Source organism: Delphinapterus leucas, chromosome 20 (genome assembly GCF_059928025.1).
Source record: "Delphinapterus leucas isolate spDelLeu-1000000601 "Yukka" chromosome 20, BTC_Dleu_Yukka2, whole genome shotgun sequence".
NCBI lineage: Eukaryota > Metazoa > Chordata > Mammalia > Artiodactyla > Monodontidae > Delphinapterus > Delphinapterus leucas.
In genome coordinates, this window is record NC_143148.1 from 57125388 (window position 1) to 57150076 (window position 24689).

General features: G+C 54.0%; 2 protein-coding genes across 6 annotated transcripts in view; one reads left to right on the forward strand and one right to left on the reverse strand.

Moving 5' to 3' along the window:
* Positions 1 to 810, forward strand: part of KIAA0513 (KIAA0513 ortholog) — a 54148-nt gene extending 53338 nt beyond the window's left edge. For all 5 annotated transcript variants that reach the window (XM_089903372.1, XM_089903371.1, XM_022583009.3 and 2 more), the window contains one exon: positions 512 to 810. In XM_089903372.1, coding sequence (XP_089759498.1) covers positions 512 to 561 — 50 coding nt within the window. In that variant the 3' untranslated portion in view covers positions 562 to 810. The remainder of the gene's footprint in view (positions 1 to 511) is intronic.
* On the reverse strand, positions 793 to 21789 carry CIBAR2 (CBY1 interacting BAR domain containing 2). The gene is given in 9 exon segments (XM_089902490.1): positions 793 to 959; positions 10510 to 10681; positions 11164 to 11262; positions 13059 to 13172; positions 16104 to 16208; positions 17155 to 17256; positions 17329 to 17402; positions 19218 to 19475; positions 21621 to 21789. Coding segments are annotated over 9 exon segments (1260 nt in total).
* Positions 21790 to 24689: the final 2900 nt, after the last annotated feature.

The following is a 24689-nucleotide window of genomic DNA, read 5'->3' on the forward strand; positions in this document are numbered from 1 at the left end:
GTCATCCCACGTGCTACAAGATGCTTCCTGCTTGTCCCCTGAAAACTCTTCCACTTAGACATAGATTTGTACAGATCGATATTGTTTACAAATAAAACTCCATCCTGGACCGAGTTAAAGAGGACCAAGGACAGGTGGCCTCAGGAGGTGCCCCTGGAAAATCTCAAAGTGCTGTCACCAGCCCCACCACTCATCACAGGGCAAGAACACTGTGCCCTCCACCACGTGACCCCTGCGTAGCCTCCAGGACCCACGCCTGCCTCCCGTGATAGGGTTCATCTGCCCACACCAGGCTTCCTGGGGGCCTGCGGGGCTGCCCTGTGGAGGGTCATTGCCATGGGAAGATGCATCCCGGTTCCAAGGAGCCCACTGCCAGGCTGAGGGCACACCTTCAGAAGCCCACACTCACCATGCCTGGGAGGGCCTGCTTTGTTATCACCCCGAATGAGAAGGACCTGCCTGTCCGTGTCGCCGTCTCTCTCACGAGGAATAACATTGTTTTCTCTTCCAGAGCAGTACAAGCTGCTGAGTGACCACATCGAGCAGATGGCCGCCGAGTAGGCCTCGGGAGGTGGCCCGAGGCTCCCCCAGGAGGACTGTGGGTGCGCGCCTCCCTCCCGGGCCCACGGCTGGCTGTCACACACACCCCCGCCCCCGCATGACATTGGCAGCACCCAGAGGCGCCCCACACCGCCCTAGAACTAGCGGCTAGAAGAATCTGGTTGCCCGTTTTCCCTGCCTCCCCTCTGCCTGTGTCTGCTCCCCCATCTGCGTGCCAAAGTGTCTCTGGGATTACACAGCTAACACCGAGGTGACTTTCCATATCCCCGAGTGGCAGACCTGCGACGTGGGACCGACGGGGCGCAGGAGGGAGGATGCTGGGTCCACGATGGGCCGGTGTCCATCGTAGCCCCCTGCGGGAGAGGCTGGGGTGCACATGGGAGGGTAGGGAAGGGCAGCTGTGGGGTGGCACACGCCAGTGACACAGGGCAGTCAGGAGTGATGATTGGGGGCCCCCCGGCAGGGTGGGATTGGGTTCCTCCCACAGTGGGGTTCCTGCTGAGCGGGGGCCAAGCAGAGGGGGCGGGGGCCTCTGAGCGTCGGTCCACGGCCGGTGCTGGCTCTTTTCCGGGTCCCCTCTCCGTGCAGCAGGGACGGGAGTCCCAGGAAGCTCCAGGAGGAGAGGGACACCCCCTATTCCAGGACGGGAGAGAGACCGGGGCAGAGGACGTGCCTTCCCGGCTGCAGAAGGCCCAGCCATGGTCAGGGGTGTGGGCGCCGGGAGACGGCACGGCTCCGAGTGGCTGTGTTGGAACCACGTAGCACTCAGGTGTCTGTGTCAGGCCGTCTGAGATGTCCCCGCTCAGCCGACAGCTTCCTTCTGGAGTGGAGACGCTTCCGCCCCTTGCTCCCTGGGAGTGGCTTGGGGCCATCAGTCCCGTGACGGAGCACAGAGAAGAGAAGCTTCTTCAGCAGCTTCAGGACAGCAGCCCTTTCTGAAAGCGAACAGTGCTGCCCTTTATTTCAAAAAAGACAAAAGAATCTGTGTCAGCGTTACAGGCACCGTGGCAGAGGCCGCTTGTGGCGGTGACTGTGTGAGGCTGGGTAGCGGGGCTTCGGAGGGTCGGGCCCTCCACCCCGGCCGCCTGGGGAAGCCTGTACCTTCCGCCACCCGAGCCCTTGGACCACTTCCCTGCGGACTCTGCGGACACCCCCTCGCCATCTCAGGTGCCGGGAGCCGGGGCTCTTCCCCCCAGGTTTGTACCAGGCACAGCTGACCAGCCCGAGGGACCGCAGTCTGGCCAGCAGGCCTTCAGCCTGCCACCAGCTTCCCTGGAGAGCCCGGTTACCCCGCCCCAGCCCCAGCTCTTGGGCGCTGACGACAAGGCCAGCGGGGCTCCGTCCTTCCCGCCTTGGTCCTTCGTCCCGTGTCCCCGCTGCACCTCCTCCACACGCCAGATACCCAGCCCTCCGGCCCTCCAAGTTTCCCCTCGTGGGGGATGCCTCCCTGGAATGTTCCAGAGCAGAGCGTGCGTTGGTTGAGCTGAGGAACGCACATCCGGGTGATCCTAAGAGAGATGACAGGAAACACGGCAGGACCCGAGTGCGCCGGCGTGAGCTGCTCCTCCAGGAGACCTGGGGGGCTGGGGCTTCAGAAACCCTGCTGTTTTCGCAATGGCGTGTGCGTGCGCGCGCACACGTGTGTGTGTGTGTGTGTGTGTGTGGTGGCAGCCTCTCTGGCCATGTCACTAAACAAAGCACAGCTGTGTCGCCAATTTGCCTGTCCTGTGCGGGGTGGGTCACACGGGCTGGAACGCCTCCACCCGATGCTGGGCCCAGTGATAGGACGGGTCTCTATGGAACGCGTTTCAGAGAAATCACATCCAGCTGACGGGTGTGTGGGCTCCTCCTCCAGTGCCTCCTGAAGATAACGCAGCCCCTCCTGAGACGTTCAACTACGACCCCTGCGTGTGCTGTGCTCCCCCCACCCCCCATAGGAGCAGGGCCACGTGCCCTCGCAGGGCTCTCCCCCTGAGGCCGTGTGTTGTTGGCTTTCTTAGTGGTTAGTTGAAATGCATTAAGATTTTATTCTAAAGGTGCCCAAAAGACTTATCCTTGTACATAGAAGATTTTTGTACGGACGTTCGATCCAGTCTGATTTCTGGAGGGAGACAGTAGGTTCTGGGTCTTCCCAGGGGTGCTGGGGAGCTGGCGGCTCTCTCCCCGCAGGGTGGGGCGGGAGGGCCCGTGCAGCCTTGGAAGGAAAAATGCAACTTTGACTTCTTCGGGCTTTTCCAGGCACTTTAACCTCAAGATGATCTTGAGACCTTTTTTTTTCCATACAGGCCTCTTGAAATAGCAGTTGAAGGTAGAAGCAAGGGTTGCTTTGGGTTTTTTCCTCTCCCCTTGTTTGTGTAAATCTAGCTCCTAAGAGTGGAGTCTGACCCCAGAAGTGCTGCCTGTTGCTTTCACCCCTACGAGGGGACACTGCCGGAGACCGTGGGCCTCGTGGAGTGACCAATGTCGGGGTGGCTCTGAGGCTGCCCTGCTGTGTCCTGGTGGCGTCTGCCTTTGGCCGAGCATTTCACCTCGGAGTGTCTGACCACCGTCACCCGGGGGACGCACGGCCTGCCTAGCAGGAGCCGGCAGCCTGCCTCGCTGACGTTTCCTCTCTCCGTGGCACGATCTTCCCTCCGAGGCCCGCTCCGAGCAGACAGACACAGGGCGGGCTCTCAGGTCCGAGGGCGGAGAAGTCTCACCCCGCCGTACACACAGGAGGCTTTGGAGAAAGAGCTCTGGTGGCCCTCCCTGTAAACTCAGGACCCTTAGACTCGGGGCAGGAAGCGTCGGGTCATATCCACGAGGAGAGTTTCCAGTCCCAGTAGGTTCAGGGTCCCAAGCCAGGGGCTTCAAAGGACTGTGTTAGCAATGGCATTTCAGTCTCCTGCTGTCTGCCCTTCAGGGCTATGTGAATCGTAATGAGCCAAAAACAGCTAATTCTCCCAAGTAAAAAGTACCCTGCTTTGGAAATAGGATGATGTCGAGATGTGGCTTTGTACGTCTTCAGCCTTTGTTGCAGTTTTAGCAATATCGTTAGATGTTTAAGAGGGGCTGTGCTAGCATTCAGATCATATCTGCTGTGTGCGCGCGTTTAATCAAAGGCAGGAGAACCAAGTTCTGATATTGTAAGTTCTTTGTACAGTGAAAGGGAGTAGACCATGATTTTCCTATCGCCGAAAGGGGAAAAAAGCAGACCAAGGAGCTCTTAAGTTGCCAAAAGGAGGGCTGGAGAGAGTCCAATTCGTGAGTTTTGTGCTCCAGTGAAACCCGGGATGGTCAGGGTCACGGGCAAGCCCCACGCTGGGTTTAGGGCAGAGACCCAGGACTGGAGTCAGAGGTGCCGCCTGACCTTTCTCTTTCCTCCTTCCCGGAAGCTGGAACCAGTGGAGCCCGTACTCACCTCTCCCTGCCCGGTTAGACGGTGAAGTTCATTGCCGTGGAGAGAAGGTGGCAGCCTTGAGGGTTGCTTTTCCGTCGGCTGTTTTAAGTGGGCTGGTTTATCACCCAGAGCACTTGGTATCGCAGCCTCCCAGTGTGAGAAGCACAGTGTTCACGCCACAGGGGGGCTTGCGAGGAGTTTTGTTGAACCCAGGTGACCGTGACCAGCAGTCAGGGCTGCAGCTACAAGCCTGACCTTCCTGGGCGTTGCTGTACCCCGACGAGTTGGTTTTTCAGCTAGTGGGGATCCCAGCAGGTCGGTGCGGTTAGATCAGCTGTATGGCCAAATCACCTACAATTGAGACAGCTGGGCAGCCAGGGGCCTGAGTCATTTGCCAGAACAGTAGGGAGCTTGGGAAGCAGGGGGAGAAGGGCCCGGCACCAGCCTCGGGGGAGGGGTAGCAGCCAGGCGGTCCCAGGCTTGTCACCCCCTGGCCACCCTCTTCCTCAGCCACAGGCAGAGCTGCGGGGGTGGGGGCCCACGGCCCCTCGGTCCCGGGGTTCTTTTCGCAGCGCCCCACCCCAGCCTTTTAGTTTCCTTGAACCACTGTTCCTGCCACTCAGCCATCTCCCCGTCTTCATGCAAATCACTGATCCCTTTTTACGATTCTTGAGGGTGAGTTTCGCTAGAAAAGCCTTTGAAGCTGAGTTCGTACAGGGGAATGGCATCGGTGACAAGTGCCCCTAACTGGCTGGTGTGCGACGTTCAGACCTGGGCTGGAGCCAGGCCTTAGTCAAGTCACATGTCCCAGTACGTCCTTGTCGCCCAGCGGCCGGGAACAGGCCTGTGTGGGTTCTCCAGATGGTTCCCACCCAGGAGCACCCTCAACGCCAAGACCCTCCGCGTGGCCGGCCCCCCCGGCCTCGTTCTGCCACCATCTCCCTGCAGTCCCTCCCCAGCAAGCGCCTAGGGTGGCCGGCCCACCTCGTCCCTGGGTGTCCTGGCGCTGGCCTGTGTCCCTGCGTTGGCTGGTCTGTCTGAGCTTGAGATGAGTGAAGGGCTGCAGGGGGGAACCTTCCCCCTGGCTGTGTCCCCAGGAGTCAAGGGGACACTGCTCCCGCTCTAGAGTTCTCGGTTACTATTGGAGAAGGAACACCTTGTCATTTCCAGGAGCAAGTCAGGATGGTCCGGGTTTGCCCGTCTTCCCATCACTTCCCGCAGGACCTCTGTGCAGGCGGGGGTGACCCTGCATCCTCGCTTGTCCTGCAGGGTCAGACCAGGACGCTGTCGCTTGGCGCCCTCCTGTGCAGCACAGACGGGGTCGCTGAGCTGGAAGGAGGGCTCCGGCTGCTGTGATGCCCCTCGGACCCCGGGGGGCTGTGCCTGTCCCCACCTTGGTCCTGGACGGTGCACTCGCGGAAATGAAAGGGAAGTGCTCAGCAGGTCAGCAGGCCCGGTTCTCACACACAGGCTGCACATGCGGGCCCTGATCTGTCCCTGTGCTGGAGGCTTGCTTAGGTTCCCGTGGACGCCTTGAGATGGACGGGCTGACCATTTGAACAGTAGGAAAGGCTCGAACTCAAATGGCAGGTACCTCCCCTTAAGACGTGTCAGCTCGAGAGCTTCGTGGCTCTAACTGTGGCCTCTGGGACTTCAGGAGGGTCTCCCACGTGCATCCCCTGTTTCTCTCCCACCCATTGGTCTCGGACCTGAACTTGCCTTGGCCATATCCACGCATTGCCCTTAGTGGCCCAGAAGCCGGGGTCCGTGATGCAGATACGTTATATGTACACTTACGCAATTTCGTGTCCCACGAGGCGATGTTCTACAAACTATATTTTCAGGTGGAGAAAGTTTCAAGGTCAAGCTCTCAGAACAGTGCTAAAATCAAAGCTGTTTCCTGTGAAGAAAAAAAAAACCGTCTATATATTTCACCTCAGATTGTCAGAAGGCAGAAACTGAAATAAATTCTTAAAAAAAAGAAGTCAGCCTGTTGAATTTTTGTTTTCACATGTCCGTGAGCACATTTTTTTTTTTTTTTTACAGAATTTGCAATCTTCTCAGTGATGACAGAGAAAACACCTTTTTCTAGGGTCAAATAGACGTTCTCCCCACTTAGGCTGAGCAGCTGGGTCTTGTGCAGACGTGTGTGTGTGTGTCGTGGCCAAACCGATGGGCAGAGGGAGTGTCCGCTGAGTCACCGCCGGGCTGTGTTAGTGCACAGAGGGGCCTTGGCCTCCAGGATGCCTCCAGCCCCTTCCAGCTGATATCCTGGTCTTGCCTTTGAGCCACAGCTGCCTCACTTCTTGCTTTTGGGGGTCGGGGGGCTGTGAGTAGAATGTGATCACCACCCCCGCCTGACACACACAGGACACCTTCATCATCCCTTACAACTTGGTTTGACAGACGTATTTTGTGAAATGTTGGGCTTTCTTTTTTCCTGATTATAAGAGGTCAATAGCCATGTTCTAACTCTCCAGACTAACAGATCCGGGAGGTAAGCCTGAGGACCAGCACAGGGCCTAGAGGAAGTGTCCTTGGTACCTGGAGCAGTGGACTCAGTTCCAGGGGCCCCGGGTGGGATGGTTCCCAGGGCAAAGGTGCAGGCAGGTCCCCCAGCCCTGGCCTGGCCACCTGAGATGGGCTGGGGTATGTGCCCTGATGCTCAGTGGGGCGGGGGCCGGACAGGCGTGTCTCTGGTTCTCCCACCCAGCCTGGAGGACCAGCCCGGGTGGTAGAAGCCTTCACACCTGACTTTTCCTCTGGTGCCAGGGGAGTCCAGCAGCTGAAGGCCAGGGGCTGGATTCACAGGCAACTCCTGGTGACAGGGAAGGACCCCTCTGAAGGCAGCAAGGACCCTGAAGAGCACGGGGACCCAAGCCTGGGTCCCGTTCTACCTCCCCACCAACCCACTGCGTGCCTTTTCCCGAACTGTTCTTTGAACCTCAGTTTCTTCATCCATATAATGGGAGGGAAAACATCACCCAGCCGAGGCGGTTCCTGCAAGAAATGCAAACGTGCTTCTCACTCCAATCTCTTTCCTCCTTGTCCCGATGAGGAAATAAATCAACCTGGGAGCTGTACCTGTAGGAAGGGTCCTGCCCATTAAAGGAAAAAGAAAAACGACGAAACTTCCCTCTAAATTTTATAGGAATCCATTTAAGGCATATTCTTCAAAATTCATGACACTAAATATAAAAGAAATTTAAACAATTAGGCATTCAAATCGTGTTCCTTTGTAAATTGTAACCTTTCTACTTCTGACTTTACTGACGCTTAAAACTGTGCTGAGGCTTCCAGGGCACCCTGATCATGTAACAGTCTTATCCCTTAAATTCGTGTCGAGCACCTCTGTCTGCAGCCACCTCCCCTGCGCAGTGCCACAAACGCTCCGGCTCCCCTAAAGAAGCATCTCCCCTCTTTCCATATTTGGAACAAGCCTATCACTAACGAAGTCACCTTTTAATGTCACAGGAAATGACCGCAGGTGCTCTCTTTTCTCCTGTACTCAGATCCTGCGCGAGTTGCACTGGGAAGCAGTGGGGTGGGTTTGTCCTCAATGCCTGGGACTCTGAAAGAAAGAGACCCCAAAAGTTATGCTCCTTCCACCCCTGCTCACCCCCCCTCCCACCTCCTGGGCCCCAAAGAGAGGAGCTAGGAATTTTGTCCCTACTCCCAAGCGACCATGCACACAGAGAGAGCCAGGGAAGCTCCTGGCCGATGTCCAACCCTGGAATTGGGAACAATTGGTCTCTTCAGCGTGCTGGGGCCAGAGAGGGAGGGGAGAGGCCCCTTGTGCCATCAACTTTCCTTTAATGAGCACGTACTATGTGCCAGGCGCCACCAGGCTCCAGGACCACAAGATGAAGGAGCAAGGTCCTTTTCCTTCAGAAACTATCAGTGGGGTTCAGACACAGCTGAGGTTAAAAAAAGGTACATTTGTGTGTGTCTGTCTGTGCGTGCATGTGCACACATATATATGCTTAGAATATAAAAATATAACATAAAATATAACATATATAAAAATATAACATAAATATATACTTTAAATGTGATGTTATATAATACAATCGATGATAAGGTTATTTTATAAATTATTATATAGGAAATATAGAATGTTGTAGTTATTTTTGGAGTGAGTGTCCTTCCTGGTTGAATCAGGGTGGGCTTCCCTGAGGAGGTGCCTTGGAGCTGGATCTTGGGAAATAAAAGTCACTGTGGCGAAGACGTTAATCCTGCAATGATCCCATGAGAAAGGTTTGGGGTTTTTTTAATTTAATTTTTTTATTGAAATATAGCTAACTTACAATGTTGTGTTAGCTTCTGGTGTACAGCAAGGTGATTCAGTTGTACATATCCATATTCTTTTTCATATTTTTTTCCATTACATGTTATTACAAGATACCCCTGTGCTATATAGTAGGACCTTGTTTATCTATTTTATATATGGCAGTGTGTATCTGTTAATCCCATACTCCTAATTTATGCCACCCCCTTTAACCCTTTGGTAACCATAAGTTTGTTTTCTACGTCTGTGAGTCTATTTCTGTTTCGTAGATAAGTTCATCTGTGTCATATGTTAGATTCCACATGTAAGTGACATCATATGGTATTTGTCTTTCTGTCTGACTTACTTCACTTAGTATGATAATCTCTAGTTCCATCCATGCTTCTGCAAATGACATTCTTTCATTCTTTTTTATGGCTGAGTAATATTCCATTGTATGTAGGTACCACATCTTTATCCATTCATCTGTCAATGGACATTTAGGTTGCTTCCGTATCTTGGCTATTGTAAATAGTGCGCAAAGAACCTTGGGGTGCACGTATCTTCTTGAATTAGTTTTCTCCAGATATATGCCCAGGACTGGGATTGCTGGATTATATGGTAACGCTGTTTTTTAAAGAACCTCCGTACTGTTTTCCGTAGTGGCTGCACCAGTTTATAATACATTCCCTCCAACAGTGTAGGAGGGTTCCCTTCTCGCCACACCCGCGAGGAAGGTTTTGTTTACCACTTTGATGATGAGGAAATCAGGGTACCCGCAGTGGGGAATGAAATCAGGGGCTAGCTGGCTCCAGAGCATAGCATTTATCCTGAACGCCTGCAGGACGTCCTCTCCCTGGCAGAGGTCTCTAGGAGGCAGCAGGAGGTGTGCTGAGAGCCGAGTGACCCAGAGCTCAGATGCCCCCAGCCACTGTCAGGAATTTGCTCCCCAAATGTGCACACCCAGGGGGCCCAGGCGGGCAGGTGGTCGAGCCTGCGGACCCCCACCCCTCCTCCACTTCTGTGATGTGTCCCTGGTCCCAAGGTCATCCCCGCACATCACGTCCCTATGGTTTGGGTGAATTGCGTCCCCAAAACTCATGTGTTGAAGTCCTAACTCCCAGTACTCACAATGTGACCTTACATGGAAATAGAGTCTTTGCAGATATATTTAGTTAGGATGAATGGGGTGGACCCCTGATCCTATGACTGGTGTCCTTATAAAAAGGGGAAACAGACCCCAGAAGGAACCAGACCTGCCAGCACCCTGATCTTGGAGGGCAGCCTGAGGGAGAATAGATTTCTGTGGTTTGAAGCCCCCAGCGTGTGGTGCTTTGTTAGGGCAGCCCTGGGAGATGATTCACCTGCAATCAATAAGGACTCTGTGGGGCTTTCCCGGGACAGACCCACCCAATGTCCTCCACCTGCCTCTTGTTTGTAGAAAAACTTTAGCCTCCGAGGCCTTCCCCGAGTTCCAAAGAATAAATTTAATCAGAGAAATGAGAAAATGTAGAAGCTAAGGAAAGTAGTCAAGCAGGAGAAAATATTAAGAGTTCAGCCATTAAACAAAGCCAAGGACCTTCAGTGCCTCCTCAAGAGCTATAGATAATATTCTGCACCATGTCCTTTGAGCTGTTTTGCAGGTACGGAAACCCCACAGGTGGAAGAAGTTAGCTGGATGCTGCCCAGTTACCTCACCACCAGCCAATCAGAAGAATGTCCACAAGGGACTTCCCTGGTGGTCCAGCGGTTAGGATTCTGCACTTCAACTACAGGGGGCCCAGGTTTGATCCCTGACTGGGGAACTAAGATCCCACAAGTTGCAAGGTACAGCCGAAAAAAAAGAATAAAAGAAAAATGTCCAAGAGCTGATAACGCGCCCCACAGTCTCCCTCCCTCACCCTGTGTTTAAAAACCTTTCCTGAAAGTCATCGGGAAGTTGGGACCTTTTGAGCACCAGCTGCCTGGACTCTTTGCTTGGCGCCTGCAGTAAATCCTGCCCTTTCCTTCACTACAACCCGGTGTCAGTAAACTGGCTTTACTGCACACAGGCAAATGGACCCGAGTTTGGTTCGGTAACACACGTTAACACGGGCTTAAACACCCAGAAGCCCAGTCATAAGACAGGAAATGAGACCCAGCAGGAGTCAGGGTGAGATGCGCCCACGTTTATTGAACACCTGCTATGTACCAGGTGTCCTTCTGGGCACCCTGATCCCCAGAGCAGCCTGTGAGCTGAGTCATGTGATTCCTGCCAGACAGATGAGGAAAGCGGGACTCAGAGGACACGGGACTTGCACACGGCAGAGCCTCCGAGCATCCAGCCTCAGCCCCCTTTTCCTGACTGGGGAGTTCTCGTCCTAGCGATGGAGCCCCTTCCCCTGTCCCCTGAGGTCCTCCACGGGGTCCTCCTCAGCAGACTTGTCCTCACTGGCTGCTTCTTTTCTCTGGCTCCGTACGGTGCTCTGGGTGCTCTAAATAAAAGAAATACATAACAACAACAAAATCATCATCACCATCACAGCAATAATAATAATGACAGTGACAAGCATTGTTTCCTGAATGTTTCGGGTAGATGTATTTGCCTAATACCACAGACCTTTGAGGGGGTTACTATCATTGGCCCCACTTTGCAGGTGAGGAATCTAAGGCACAGAGAGGTTAAGGAACTTTCCCAGGGTCACACAGCTTGGGAGCAGTGGGTTTGGACCCAGGCAGTCTGGCTGGGGACCATACTTCCTCCGCTGCCTTTCAAGAGAATTATTCAGAAAGCATGAGACGCCCCTCACCACACTGTGGTTCCCTGTGTCTGCTTCAGGCAGGTCCAGGTCAGATTCAGGGCCTCCCTCCCACTCCCCAAGCAGCACTCCCTTCTCAGACCCGAGTTCTCAGCCAGCCTCCGGTCTCTGGTCTCTTCACCTTGTCACAGGTGTTACGCCCCACCCCCAGTGCTCACTTGGATGAGAAACCACGGGACAGCCGGGGACAGGGTGGTGTCCGTGAGCAGCCGAGCGTCATAACGCCCATAAACTCCACGCATCTTGGCTCTAAAATCCTGCCAGGAGGGTTGGATCCGGTCAGGAAACAAAGAAAGGGGTGCCAGCAGGAAAGAAAGACGTGGGACGAGAAGCCGGTGCACAGGTAACTGCGGGGACCCCCACCTACACCAGGTCCGCCTAGGAGTCTCCTGTTTCTTATTCCATATGACCTACTGCAGAGCGGTAAGTGGGCATTGTCATCCCATTTTACAGATGGGAAAACTGAGGCCCAGAGGCAAGGTAACATGTCCATAGTCATGCAGGGAGATTAGAGAACACACTGCCCCCCCGACCAAAATAAAGTAGAGTTGAGTGAACGCACCAGAGCCCAGCCAACCTTCACTGACCCTCCTACGATGGTTTTAAAGCTCATCCACAAATTCTGTGACACTTCTCCCATCAGGAGCTGGACTATAATTCTCCTCCCCTTGAATATGGCCTTAGTGACGCACTTCTAAGGAACAGAATGTGGCAGACAGGATGCTCAGTTTCTTCAGAGCCTAGGTCACGGAAGGTGACACAGTGTAATTCTCTGATGCTCACTCTTGGACCAGCTGCCATGGTGTGAGGGAGTCCACGCCCCATGGAGAGGCCGTGGGCAGTTATTCAGGCTGCAGACCCCACTGCAGACCCAGACGGGATGGGCGTCACTGGGGTACAGCTCATGCAGTCGCCCAGGGCCCCCAGCTCAGAAGGACTCTGCCATCTTGGAATTGTTAATAATTATTGAACAAAGGGCCCACGTCTTCATTTTGCCCTGAACTCTGCGAATCACGTGGCCCATCCTAGACCCAGATGACAGCCATCATCTACCACACACGGGCGAGGAAGCCTTGGAAACAGCTCCGGCCCCAGCTACGGATTGGCTGAAAGACCGGAGTGAGGACAGCCCAGCTGAACCCACCAACCCTCGAGCCACAGAAGATAATCCCGGTAAACGACTGCTGCTTTACACCACGAGGTGTGACGCAGCACATTAGAGATAACTCAGATGGCTTTTTCTAGATCCTAATCACATCAGGTGTGGGTAATAAGTACTTTGTCTCCCTCCGAAGTTCAGCAGGCGTCAGCCTGGATATGCTTCTTGTGGTTGATTCATTTGGTTTTAAGCACCTAGGTGATGGTCATGAACGTGGATGGTCCAGAGAGAAGGTATTGGGGAAATTCCCCACCTCTGGTTCGGTGCCCGGGGGTAGATATTTAAAACAGTTCATTCCAATGAGCCTTCAAAGTTCAAGAAGCTGCAGAATGTCGCCAACAAAAACTGCTTCTATCAAGACAAAACCAACAACTCAGCCATAAAAAAGGACAAACTAATGCCATTTGCAGCAACATGGATGCAACTAGAGAGTATCATACTAAGTGAGGTAAGTCAAGACAGAGAAAGACAAATACCATATGATATCACTTATATGTGGAATCTAAAATATGGCACAAATGAACCTATCTACAAAACAGAGACTCACAGACAGAGACATCAGACTTGTGGTTGCCAAGGGGGAGGGTGGGAGGGAGAGGGATGGACTGGGAGTTTGGGATTAGCAGATGCAAACTATTACATATAGAATGGATAAACAACAAGGTCCTACTGTAGAGCACAGGGGACTATATTGGATCTCCTGGGATAAACCATAATGGAAAAGAATATTTTAAAAAAGAATGTCGTATGTGTAAAACTGAGGCACTTTGCTGTACAGAAGAGATTAGCACAGCATTGTAAATCAACTAGGCTTCAATAGAAAAAAAAAAAGACAAAAACAACCTCCAATTCAGCCCCACCCCCCAAATAGGAGCTGAGATGTCCGTGACCCACCTCCAGATCTCTCTCCAGGTCGTAGCTCTCCAGGGTCTGGAAGGCACTGGAATACACCTCCACCGCTTTGGCATGGAAGACCATCTCAATGGTCACAAAGTCCGAAAAAATTTTCTATGGGGAGAGACGCCCAGGTCACATAAGTAACACTGTCAGAAGGAATGTCCTGGGGTCATCTCGACATGGACCAATTGGGGGTGTGTGTGTGTGGGCGGGGGCTTAGTTGTCTTTGTGGGGCAGGTCCTAGGTGTGGAATTTCAATATATTATTTCTAATTAATTTATTTTTGTTGAACAGATAATGCATTCCCACAGTTCAAAAGCTGCCTTGCACAGAGATTGTTCCAGAAATGTGTGAGGCCTTGTGGACTTTCTGAGGGGCATCCTTTTCTCAGCTCTGTCAACCTGGGCTCCTCCACTCAGCTTGCGCTTCTCTCATTCTGAGGTCAGGTTGATGGCTACAAACTTTCAGCCTCTGTCACCCACGGGCTAGAAGTGGGTCTTATGGGAGAGGGGGGGGATGCTACTGGCCCAGAAGGCCCACAACCTGATAAGCCAGCTTGTCAAAACATTATTAGTGATGGAAACGTTGGCTTCTCTTGATCAGATGGTTCAGCTTGGCTCAGTAAGCTCTCACAGAGCTCCTACTGCGTGTCCGGCTCCAGTGGGGGCTTCTACTGTGTGCTGGGCCCAGCACAAGCTCCTACTGTGTGCCAGACCTGAGGGGAAACTCCTGCTTTGTGTCAAGTCCAGCACAGGCTCCTATTGTGTGTCAGTCCCCTCCTACATGCTGGGCCCAGCACAAGCTCCTACTGTGTGTAGGGCCCAGCACAACCTCCCACTGTGTGTAGGGCCCAGCACAACCTCCCACTGTGTGCTGGGCTCAGCACAAGCTCCTACAACGTGGCAGGCCCCAGCATGAAACAGGCTTGCTGTTGGGGGAGGAGCCTGCAGTTTGGAAACACACCTCTTCCCGTCACGTGGGAAGCACGTGGAAGAGGCGGGCCAGAGGAAGCCGCTAGGCCGCCTGGGAGAAGGAAGGGGCGAGGGGGCCAAAGACTGTGCTGGAGATCCCTGGCTCCTGCCTCCTCCCGTCCTGCCCCCGGGAGGCAGTGCCGGTGACAACAACAGGCCGCGTCCTGCCCTTTGCCGGCCTGTGGCCCCGAGGAAATGACGTATCCTCTCAAGCCTCAGTTTATTCGTCTGCACAGGAAGGACAGGAGTGGTCCCAGTTCACAAAGCCCTACGAGAGATTCAGTGAGCGCCGCGGCTCTCGGCCTGCGGGCCCCTCAACAACACCAGCCTCACCTGGGAGCTTGTCAGAGATGCACATTCTTCGGCCCACCCAGGCCCACTGGATGGGACGCCAGGGTGGGCCCACCGTGTGCGTTTTAAGGAGACCGCCAGGGCATTTCTGACGCACGCTCAGGTGAGTGAACCTTTGCTTGAAAGCACGGCTTACATTCTTTTTAGAGGAGCCAGACAGTTATTTTGTAGATATTTCATTAGAATCGTGACCTAAAACTGATATAGTGGTAATGATTATTTCAAGTTTGGGCTTTTATCTCTTTTAACATTTGGAGGTTTGGATAAGCATCTCTTACAAACGAATTCCCCCAATTTTAAAATGCATTTAAAATGTTAAAATGCATGCTTCTGTTGGCCGCCGACAGTGCAGAACCTTGTGTGCTCTCGCTGGCCTCGAAAACAGGTGCTTGATAACGGTCTGCCGGTGCTTTTAGGTTCTGCCTGCAACATGGATGCTTGAGCAGTAATTACCACTGTTTCAACTCGGTTCGTTCGTTCATTCTTTCATTCATTTCCCCAATATTTACTGAGTACCCACCGAGTGCCAGGCCCTAGACCTGGTGCCCAGGACCCAGGAGGGGACGTGGCAGGCAGGGGGTCTGCTCTGTGGCTTGGACGTGCAGTATAGGAGGTGGCGTGGAGCAGTGAGAGCTCCCCTGCTGTCCACCATCACGGGGTCTGCGTGAACTCTCTCTCCCAGGAGTGTCAGCTCTGTGAGGACAGGGCCTTGCTTTGCTGGCTGTGATGTCGTCAGCCTCAGGCATAGCGCCTGGCGCATAGTAGGTGTGTATTCAACATGTATGACATTCACGAGCGAACTAAAGATACAGTGAAGCCCCCCCCGGGGTAGCCGCCCCCAGAGGGGGTGGAGCACAGTGTTAACAGTTGCTCGGACCGGGTCTGGGGGTCCAGGTGAGTTTCTCTGAAGGACAGCAGGCGTGAACTCGAGGCAGAGTAAGGGCAGAGCCCTCCCGGTAGAGGACACAGCCTGTGCAAAGGCCCTGAGGTATAAAAGGTCTTGGTGCACTCTTGGAGCTTGGAGTGGTGTGTCCAAGAGAAGGCTGGAGGGCGGGGCTGGGGCTTTGAAGCCTTGGGGAGGATTTCAGCCTTTCTCCTTGGAATGAGGGAAGCACAGGAGGGTGTTAAACCCGGGAGTGACAAATCAGAGCTGCCTTTTGTGAGATCCTTGGGGCTGCAGTTTGGAAAATGGACTAAAGTGGCAGGGGGGCAAGAGTGGGTGCGGGGGTCTCTGTGACCATCTTGCCCTTAAAGACCCCGCCTCCCTGAGGCCTCTTGTAAGAGCTGGGGCTCTGGGCCTGGGGCTGTGCGTGTGTCGGGGTGGAGAGAGGAAGGATTTGTGCCCCTGGGGCTGTGCGGAGGAAAGGAGGAGGGTCTTGTGGATCCTGTGCGGAAAGGCAGGGGCTGGGGGGACAGACTGTGCCCAGTTCTCCTGGCAGGCGGGGAGCTTGGCCAGGTGCTGAGAGCGCACGGCTGCCACTGCTGGCTTCCGGGCAGGACAGCTGCCCGAGCAGCCGGCCTCTACCCGCCGCGGCCAGGAGGAAGCCAGGATGAACTGTCCTGGGAGTCAGGGCCCTGAGAGCCGAGCAGGCACAAGCTCACACACACACTCTGTCACAGGGAACACACTTGCACTCGCACATACACAGGTGCACACCCACCAGAGCTCACCCATGGGTCAGCCCAGAGTACTTCCGACCGGGGACCGACCACCCCCCACCTGGAGGTCCTTCAGCTTCTGTTCCTGGAAGGCATCCACCGTCTCCTCCAGCTGGTGGGAGGTGCGGCTGGCATCCACCAAGGCCCTCTGCACGCCGGTCTCCGCCTGGCCCCAGAGATACAAAGTGTCATGGGGGCTCCATTCTGGATCATTCTCTGTCCCTTCACCCCACCCTTGGGCCAGCTGTCCTGCGTCGTGGGAGTCTCTTGCCAATTTGGTTGTGGAAGGAATGGCCGAGTGGGACCACAGCGAAAGGGGCAGCTGCTGCTTGGACAGACCCTCTTGTTAGCTGTGTGACCTCAGGCAAGTCACTGAACCCCTCTGAGCCTCAGCGTGCTTGCCTGCAAACGGGACGGCTGTAAGGCCTGCTTTGCAGGATTGTTGCAAGCATGAGAGTGGGCTCAGCTGAACTACTGCTATGACAGGTACTCCACGTTCGCTGATAATTAATTCCCGCATGTGGAACGATTTTAGGTTAATTAACTTACTGGTTGCCTTGTTTGGCATCTGTATGGCCTGACTCCACAGCAGGCCTGGCACGTGACGAAGCTGGATTTCAGAGCCTGATGCCTGCAGAGCTGAGTCGGGGGTTGCCCCTTAGCTCTCTGTGTGACCTTGGGCAAGTCACTTTTCTCAGTTTCCCCACCTAGAAGTACCCACCTCCTGTGAGCAGTAAGTAGGTGACCCTGACAAGGAAGCAGGCTGTGGAGGGGAGTGTGTCTCTGACACTCGCTGAGGAGCATCGCTGATGGGACGGAACCCAGGTCTCCTGAGCCCCGGCTGATGGCTGGCTGTCCCAGAGCCTCTGACTCTCCTGTCCTAAGCCCAGGGCCCTGCACACACCCGCCCAAGTAAAGCTCACCTCGGTGTTTTGTGAGGCCGTTCATTACCTGCGTGCGAGCCTGCCTTCCCCAGACAGACTTGTGACGCTCGCCTGGGGCTGAAACAGGTGGCGTTAGGGATTCAGGTCAGCCAGCAGCCCCCATGGAGGGGGCACGGTGATGTACGGCCCCGGCCTCAGCGCCCCCAGCCCCTGCCTCGGGAAGGATACGATGGTCTGCCTCTCTGAAGGGGACTTCTGCCTGAGTCTCTCCAGCTTTTCCAGTTGTTTGAGCTCCTCGTTCTGGACGTGTTTGAATTTCTTGATCTCAGCCTATGGAAGGAGGAGGGTGCTTTCCTGCGGCCCCAGTCCCCCACGTGACCCACACCGCAGTGCCGTGCTCACCTGGGTCTGCTTCATCTGCACCCCGTAGGGCTTCAGGGGCTTGACCACCTTGGTCTCCAGCCTCTCGACCTGGGGGCACGCGGACATAACACAGTCAGAGCGGGTGGAGCCAGGCAGATGCCGGGGGGCTGCACGGCCACTGGCCTGCATTTACAGAGCGCCATCTGCATGTCCGGAGCTGCACGGTGGGCCCTTCTCCCACCATGGGGTTGCGAGCAAGGGCGACACATTGCATCTTGCTGAGCCCTGTTTCCTGGCCTGTACACTTGGTATAAGGAGTGTACCCGCCCCCGGTTTTTTAGCAACTGGATGGGACCCAGTGCTATTTCATTTCTGCAGACTGCCTTAGATCTCACCAGGGATGCCGACAGAGCCACCTGGAACACGGACTAGCGGGGAATTCAGAGCTGACTGCGCTGTGCAGTATCCAGGGACATGGCAGGGTCAGCGAGGGGGACACCTCACGCCCGAGTCAGTGCCTGTGTGCCAAGCCTCAAACTAGACACAAGGATAAACAACACCAGTGCTGGTAACAATGGTCACAGTTAAAGCTAGCGTGGGTTAAGCGCTTACCCTGTGGGTGTCACGGTAGAACAGGTGTAGGAGTCCCCCCGAGGGCTTCTTAAAACCCTGATCCCCAGGCACCACCCCAGAGGTTCTGACTCAGCAGGTCCAGGGTGCAGCCCAAGAATCTGCATTTTTCTAACAGGTTCCCAGGTGAGGCTGGTGCCTGGAGGATGGGGTCCCCTGAGAGTCTGGTTTGCCCGATGGGCCAGGGGAGCTGGAGTCACCACCCAGCCCCTTCCTCCTCCATTATGGCTTATGGCTCTTGTAAACGCAAACCTAAAGAAGAAATAGTTTTCCCAAGTGCTGAAAGGGAAAGGGACTTATCCCTTCCCTTTCCGTGCAGTATTCCTTTGAGAAAACATGCAGTTGTAAATCCTTTCTCTGTCCCTTTGAGATGGATATAGAGCCTTTAAAAGCTGAAGAAGCCTCTGGCTGGTTTTACAACCAGGAAAGCCCAGTCATCTCTGAACTGTAAACTTGGGGAGGACAGTGTCTCCAGGGAGTTTGCCTGCTGCCCGGCTCCCAGCTGTACCTACCTGCTTGTCAGAGAGAGATGAGGTTTTAGTTTTCTTTGGATAAAGCTGATTAGCCAGCCCAGGTGGCCACCCAATCGCCAGGTGGAATTAGGAAGTCCTGTGTGACAAAGGGTGCTGTCCCCTTCCCTGTCCTCAGAGGGAGTGAGGTTTCTCTGTCTTTGCCATCACTTATTCAATAGAAAAGCTGTTTCATTCTTTTCTACCATCGCAGAGTGGATTTTTCTGGGCTGGCTGGAGTTTTGTTTTATTTTGTTTTTATTACTGTTTTTTTTTTTTTATCCCAAACTCCTAACCCTTCCGTCTCCAATGCTCCCTCCCCCTTGGCAACCACAAGTCTGTTCTCTATGTCTGTGAGTCTGTTTGTTTTGTAATTCATTTGTGTCAGGTTTTAGATTCCACGTGGAAGTGATATCATATGGTATTTGTCTTTATCTGTCTGACTTACTTCACTTAGTATGATAATCTCTAGGTCCGTCCGTGTTGCTGCAAATGGCATTATTTCCTTCTTTTTTATGGCTGAGTAATATTCCATTGTATATACGCCCCATGGGGATTTTGATTTTTAATTCTTTCCCTAACTCCCTGCAGCCTCCTTGCCCTCCACAAGCCTCCAGGCTCTCAGTCCTGTAAACTGAGGTGTGACCCTGGGGAGGGAGTGATGTGAGCTTCCTCACTCTGGGGACACCTTGGGGGAGTTGTGTCCGCTGCCTGTGGACCCTGCCGGCCGGCTCCAACTCTCAGATCCCCCCGGGAACTGGGTCTGCTGGGGCCACTCGCTCCCCTCGGCCTGCCGGTAATCCTGCACTTTGGCCAGGTCCTCGGCAAAGTTCCTCAGGACGGCCCGCATCTCTGGGTTCTCCGTGTTGGTGAAGTCGATGAGCTGCTTGACCAGTTGGTCGGCCTTGTCACGCAGCCGGGCTGTCTTGCGGGTGTAGGTGGCCAGCAGTGAGTAGAACTGGCCGAAGCACTTCTCAGCGTTGGTCACTGTGTCCTCCGTCACCCACACCTGCTGTCCCTGGGGAGGTGGGGATCTGAGGAGCCGTTCTGGGCACGGACGCCCAGCCAGGCCACGACAGCGAAGCAGGGGTCACCCACCCACCGCCCTCCTCCTAGGTGGCAAACCCAGGCCAGGCGTCCGGTCCCCAGGATAATGCCCAAAGTCCCTGGGTCAGGCTGTCAAGGCAGATGCGGGAGACCAGTGGGGTCATAGGGCTGGTCAGTGGCCGGGCAGGAGTGCAAACATGGGCTTGGCTCCTAACCTGGCCTTTCCCACCCTGGGGCCCTTACGGGGGTTTTATCTTCCCAGCAGAGTTGGTCTGTATTCCAAACATGCTGAGCCGCAACGACCTCTTCTCTCTGCAATCCCCAGATTCTATCTTTTCCCCGAGCTGTTGAAATTCTCTCTCTTCTCTACATCGTAAATCTTTATTAATAAACTTTTTTGGGCGGTGGGGGGACCAGTTTTAGGTTTACAGAAGAACTGAGTGGAAAGTACACAGGCTTCCTACATACCCCCTCCCCGGTGCTCAGGGTTTCCCTGTAATCAACAGCTCCCCTTTAGTGCACGACCTCTGTTACAAAAGGTGAACCAACAGGGACACATTCTTAATAACTAAAGTCCCTCGTTTACATGAAGGTTCCCTCTTGCTGTCCTACATTCCGTGGATTTTGACAAGTGCCATTGTCAGTACCCTGCCTCCACCTTCACAGTGTTGCAGAGAACTCTCACTGCCCTAGAGACCCCATGCTCCGCCCGTGGGTCCCTCCTCCCTCCCCCAGCCCTGAACCTTTAGTTTGTCCTCCTGGCATGCCATTTATCACCATGTATCACTTCCTGTTGTGCTTGGTTTCTGTCACCCTCTGCATCTTTCTGGGTCGGGCTTGGGGGGAGCTTGCTGACTCATGTTTATGTGCCGCTAGCCTGGGGCCTCTGCCCATCGCAGGTGCTCCATGAAAATATACGGAGTGAGTGAAGGACCTGCTGGATTTCATCTTCCCGAGACAGTAAAGGGGGCACAGCCTCAGACAGTCGCCTCCCTCTCGCACCACTGCACCCTCTCCTTGCCCCTCGTCCCACCCAGGTGGTCACTGCCCCATCCTCTCTCTGTATGACCAAAGCCCCCAACCTGTGCACCCCTCTAATCACATCTCTAAAGCTGGAAGCTGAGAGGAGGGCCCTTTGTCCTCCTAACAAACCCTAACTGCTGCAGCCCTTTACAGTTTGCAGTGCGCATCGTGTGTATTACCCTGCAAACAAGGTAAACGGAGACCAGAGAGGTGAAGCATCTTGCTCCAGGTCACACAGCCGGCCACAGTCCCTGTCCCTCCACATGGGGTCCTTGGACCCCCTCAATCAGAATTGCCTGGGACACAAGTTAAGCCTGCAGAATCCCAGCCCACTCTCCGCCAGACTCCCTGTGAGCGAGGTCCAGGGGGCTGCATTTTTAAAGAAGCCCATCAGGTGGTCCAGGGGCACCCTCGAGTTTGTGAGCCCCAGAGGAGCCAGGCGTGGAAACAACTGGGTAAGGGGCAAGTTGAGAAGGCAGTGATAGATTCAGGCTGCAGGCAGTGGGGTTGGGGACGATTTCACAGAGGGGGTGATGCCTGATGGGGTTTTGAGGTACGAAGAGGGGTTTCCCAGGTAGAGATAAGTGAGGGAAGTTGGGGTGGCCCCTGTGAATTTAGCTACCCCAGGGCTGTGGGCAAAAATGCTGGAGAAGCAGACAGAGGCCAGATTCTGGAAGCCTCCATGGTCTCTAGACCTCCAGGTGGGCGTGGTGTGGGCGGGAGAGCATCCTTACCACTGCCCCCCCCAGCAGTCCAGGCGGCCCCATCTGTCTTGGTGCATCTGGCCCCGAAAACCCGGCCACCCCCTCCCTCCCAGCCCAGGCCAGCGTGGGGCTGCTCACCTGGAGAGAACGATGTTCATTGTGGCTGGAGACAGCAGCTGTCCTGGTCCTGGGGAATACGGACAGGGCCCCAGGGGTCCCACAGGCCTGGGAGAAGCCACACGGGGCTGGGTGCAGCTGCGTGGTCCTGGCTCAAGGGACGCTGCCACCTGGTTACCAGGCGACGTGGCCACCCGCAGTCACCCTGGGAGGAGCCTCCGCTGGTCACTAAGGCAACCTCTCCCCGGGCCACCCTCCCCTAGCGGATTAGGAGGCCTCAACCAGCCTTGCGCTGGCCCACGTGGGGTCGCCGAGAGGCTCCCACTCTCCCGGTGAAGATGGAGGTTCTTGTGGACCTGGCAGCGCCGGGGTTCCCCAGGAGGTGCGGGGACCGGACTTAGGGCTGCTGGCCCTGCGCCCAGCTGTGCTCGTGGGTCATATTGCTGGGGCTCCTCCTCCGAGAAGGCCATGCAGCCTTACCCGGGCTCCTAGGAGACTTGGCTACTCAGGAGGGGTTTGCGAAAAAGCACAGTGAATTGCTGCTCGTCGCTGAATCGAGGGGACAGGGCACCAGCCCACAGGGACATCTTAAACGTGTTAATCATCATTTTACTGGCCTTTCCCCCCTTATTATAAACACTACTCATTGCTAGAAAAGCAAGAAAACAAAGATAACACAAAAAGAAGAGAATAGAACAGCACACACAAAAGTGCGCTAACTGAAGTACGGTACATTTGGCTAATTGTAAGATGTGTGCAATTCAGTGCATCTATGTTTTACCTAAAGAAAAGAAATATGAGACTAACAGCCACAGCAGTAAGAGACTGGGCGGGAAGAGGGGAAGGTAGAAAAACAGAATGTTGGTAACTTGCCACGGAGGACCCGCTGCACACGTCTGTTCACTTTGTATATGTCTGAAGGTCTTTATAAGGAAGAGTGTGTTTGGTTTTTAAGTGTATATGAAAGCGAGGACTTTATTATTTGTTTTTATTGAAATACAGTTGATTTACAATGTTGTATTCGTCTCTGGTGTACGGCATGGTGATACACACACACAAACACACAGACACTCTTTTTCAGATTCTTTTCCGGTATAATTTACTACAAGATATTGAATATAGTTCCCTGTGCTATACAGTAGGTCCTTGTTAGTTATCTCTTTTATAGATAGGAGTGTGTCTGTTAATCCCATACTCCTTATTTATCCCTCCCCTCCTTTCCCCTTTGGTAACCATAAGTTTGTTTTCTATGCCTGTGCGTCTGTTTCTGTTTTGTAAATAAGTTCCTTTGTATCATTTTTTTAGATTCCCCGTGTAAGTGATATCATATGGTATTTGTCTTTTCTCTGTCTGACTTACTTCACTTAGTTTGATAATCTCTGCGTCCATCCATGTTGCTGCAAAGGGCATGATTTCATTTTTTTAATGGCTGAGTAATATTCCATTCTGTAAGTGTGTATATATGTATATATACACCACATCTTCTTTATCCATTCCTCTGTTGATGGACACTTAGGTTGCTTCCGTGTCGTGGCTATTGTGAATAGTGCTGCTATGAACACAGGGGTGCATGTATCTTTTCAAATTATAGTTTTCTCTGGATATATGCCCAGGAGTGGGATTGCTGGATCCTACGGTAGGTCTATTTTCAGTTTTTTAAGGAACCTCCATACTAGTAGTTCTTCATAGTGGCTGCACCAACTTACATTCTCACCAGCAGTGTAGGAGGGTTCCCTTTTCTGCACACCCTGAAAGCGAGGACTTTAGAGTCAGCTAAATACAGGTTCAAATCCCAGCCCTGCTGTGTGACCTTAGGCAAATCACCTGACCTCTCTGGGCGGCAGTCTTCTCCCCGGTAAAATGGGACCGTGGCCCTCTTTCCTTGCCTTGTTGTTAGGAGAAATAAGTCCCTGGTGCATCAGTAAAGAGACGGCAGGGCAGCCCCCAGGGCAATTCCTGGCCTGTCTGCCCACGGTGGTGCCAGCTCTGGGGTGGCTGGTTCTGTGCTGGTTACCTGCCCCCTCCCCCCACATCGCTGCATGGTCCCTTTATCACTCCATACGTCCCTTTGCACAAGCTCAGTGCTCCCCGTGGGCCCTGAGCGATGCATACACATAACTCAGCTTCTTCCTGTCTGGGGCATGTCACCTCCCCTGACTTCCCACACGGTGGCCCTGACCGGTGCCCTGAGGCTCTGCCAGTCACTGTGCAGGTCTTCCCTGGATGAGGCCGCGGAAGGGGCTCCTGTGTCCCTGCTCTGTGCGGAGCGGCCGTCCTGGCACCGGTCAGATCCCTTGCACGCTCTCAGCTCCGTCTCTCTCGGGGGCTGCACCGCACTGAATAGTGTCCCCGCAAATGCACGTCCACCCAAGACCTCAGAATGTGACCTTATTTGGAAATAGGGTCTTTGCAGATGTCATTAGCTGAGCAGAGCCATCCTGGAGCAGGACAGGCTCTGGTCCAACGACTGGGGTCTTGTAAAAAGAGGAAGCGGACACACAGGGAAGATGGCCACGTGACAGCAGGGGCGGAGACCGGAGGGATGTGGCTATGAGCTACGCCTGGCGTCCCTCGCTTCCTGCACATTTGGTGAAAAGCTTCAGTTCCATCCCTGGGCCTCGTTCTATCCCTTACGTATGATTTCTCTCCCTCCCTCCTTCCCTCTGTCTCTTTCCAACTTCATTAACGTTTCACGCAGGTAATTCTCATCACAACAGCAACAATAATAATACCTGCGGGGCAGCTCTGGGCCTGTCCTCCAAGCCTCACACTCATTCACTCATACACTCAGAAAACAGAATCGGCTTTTTCTTACCAAATGTGGGATTTTTAAAAAGTTGGAGTTGGGAATCAGCAGGCCAACATTAATTGGAGACGTGACATTTCACTTTAAAATGCAACCTTTTCAGTTAGCGAACTGCGATGGTCAGTCTCCTGTGTCATCTCAGCCGGGCCATAGTGACCCACCGTTTCATCCAACACGAACGCGTGGGTTGCTGGGAAGGCACTGGGGGATGCGGTCGGCCTTGCAGTCAGTTGGCTTGAAGTAAAGGACCTGACCCTCAGTGACGTGGCGGGGTGGGAGGGGCGCGGGGCTTCACCCCTTCACCACTGGGAGATCCTAGGAGCAAAAGTGAGGTTTCCAGGAGCTTCAGCTCCTGCCTGAGTTTCCAGCCTGCCCTTTGGATTTCGGACTTGCCAGCCCCACATCACGTGAGCCAGTTCCTTAAAATAAATCTCCTCATATATTCAGTTGGTTCTGTTTCCCTGGAGCACCCACCTCTTGTAGGACTAGGAGAGGCCGCAAAGCCATTTCAGGTTTCTGGGGCTCCGGAAGTGTGAGTTCAGTGTTATAGGCAACGACCACCAG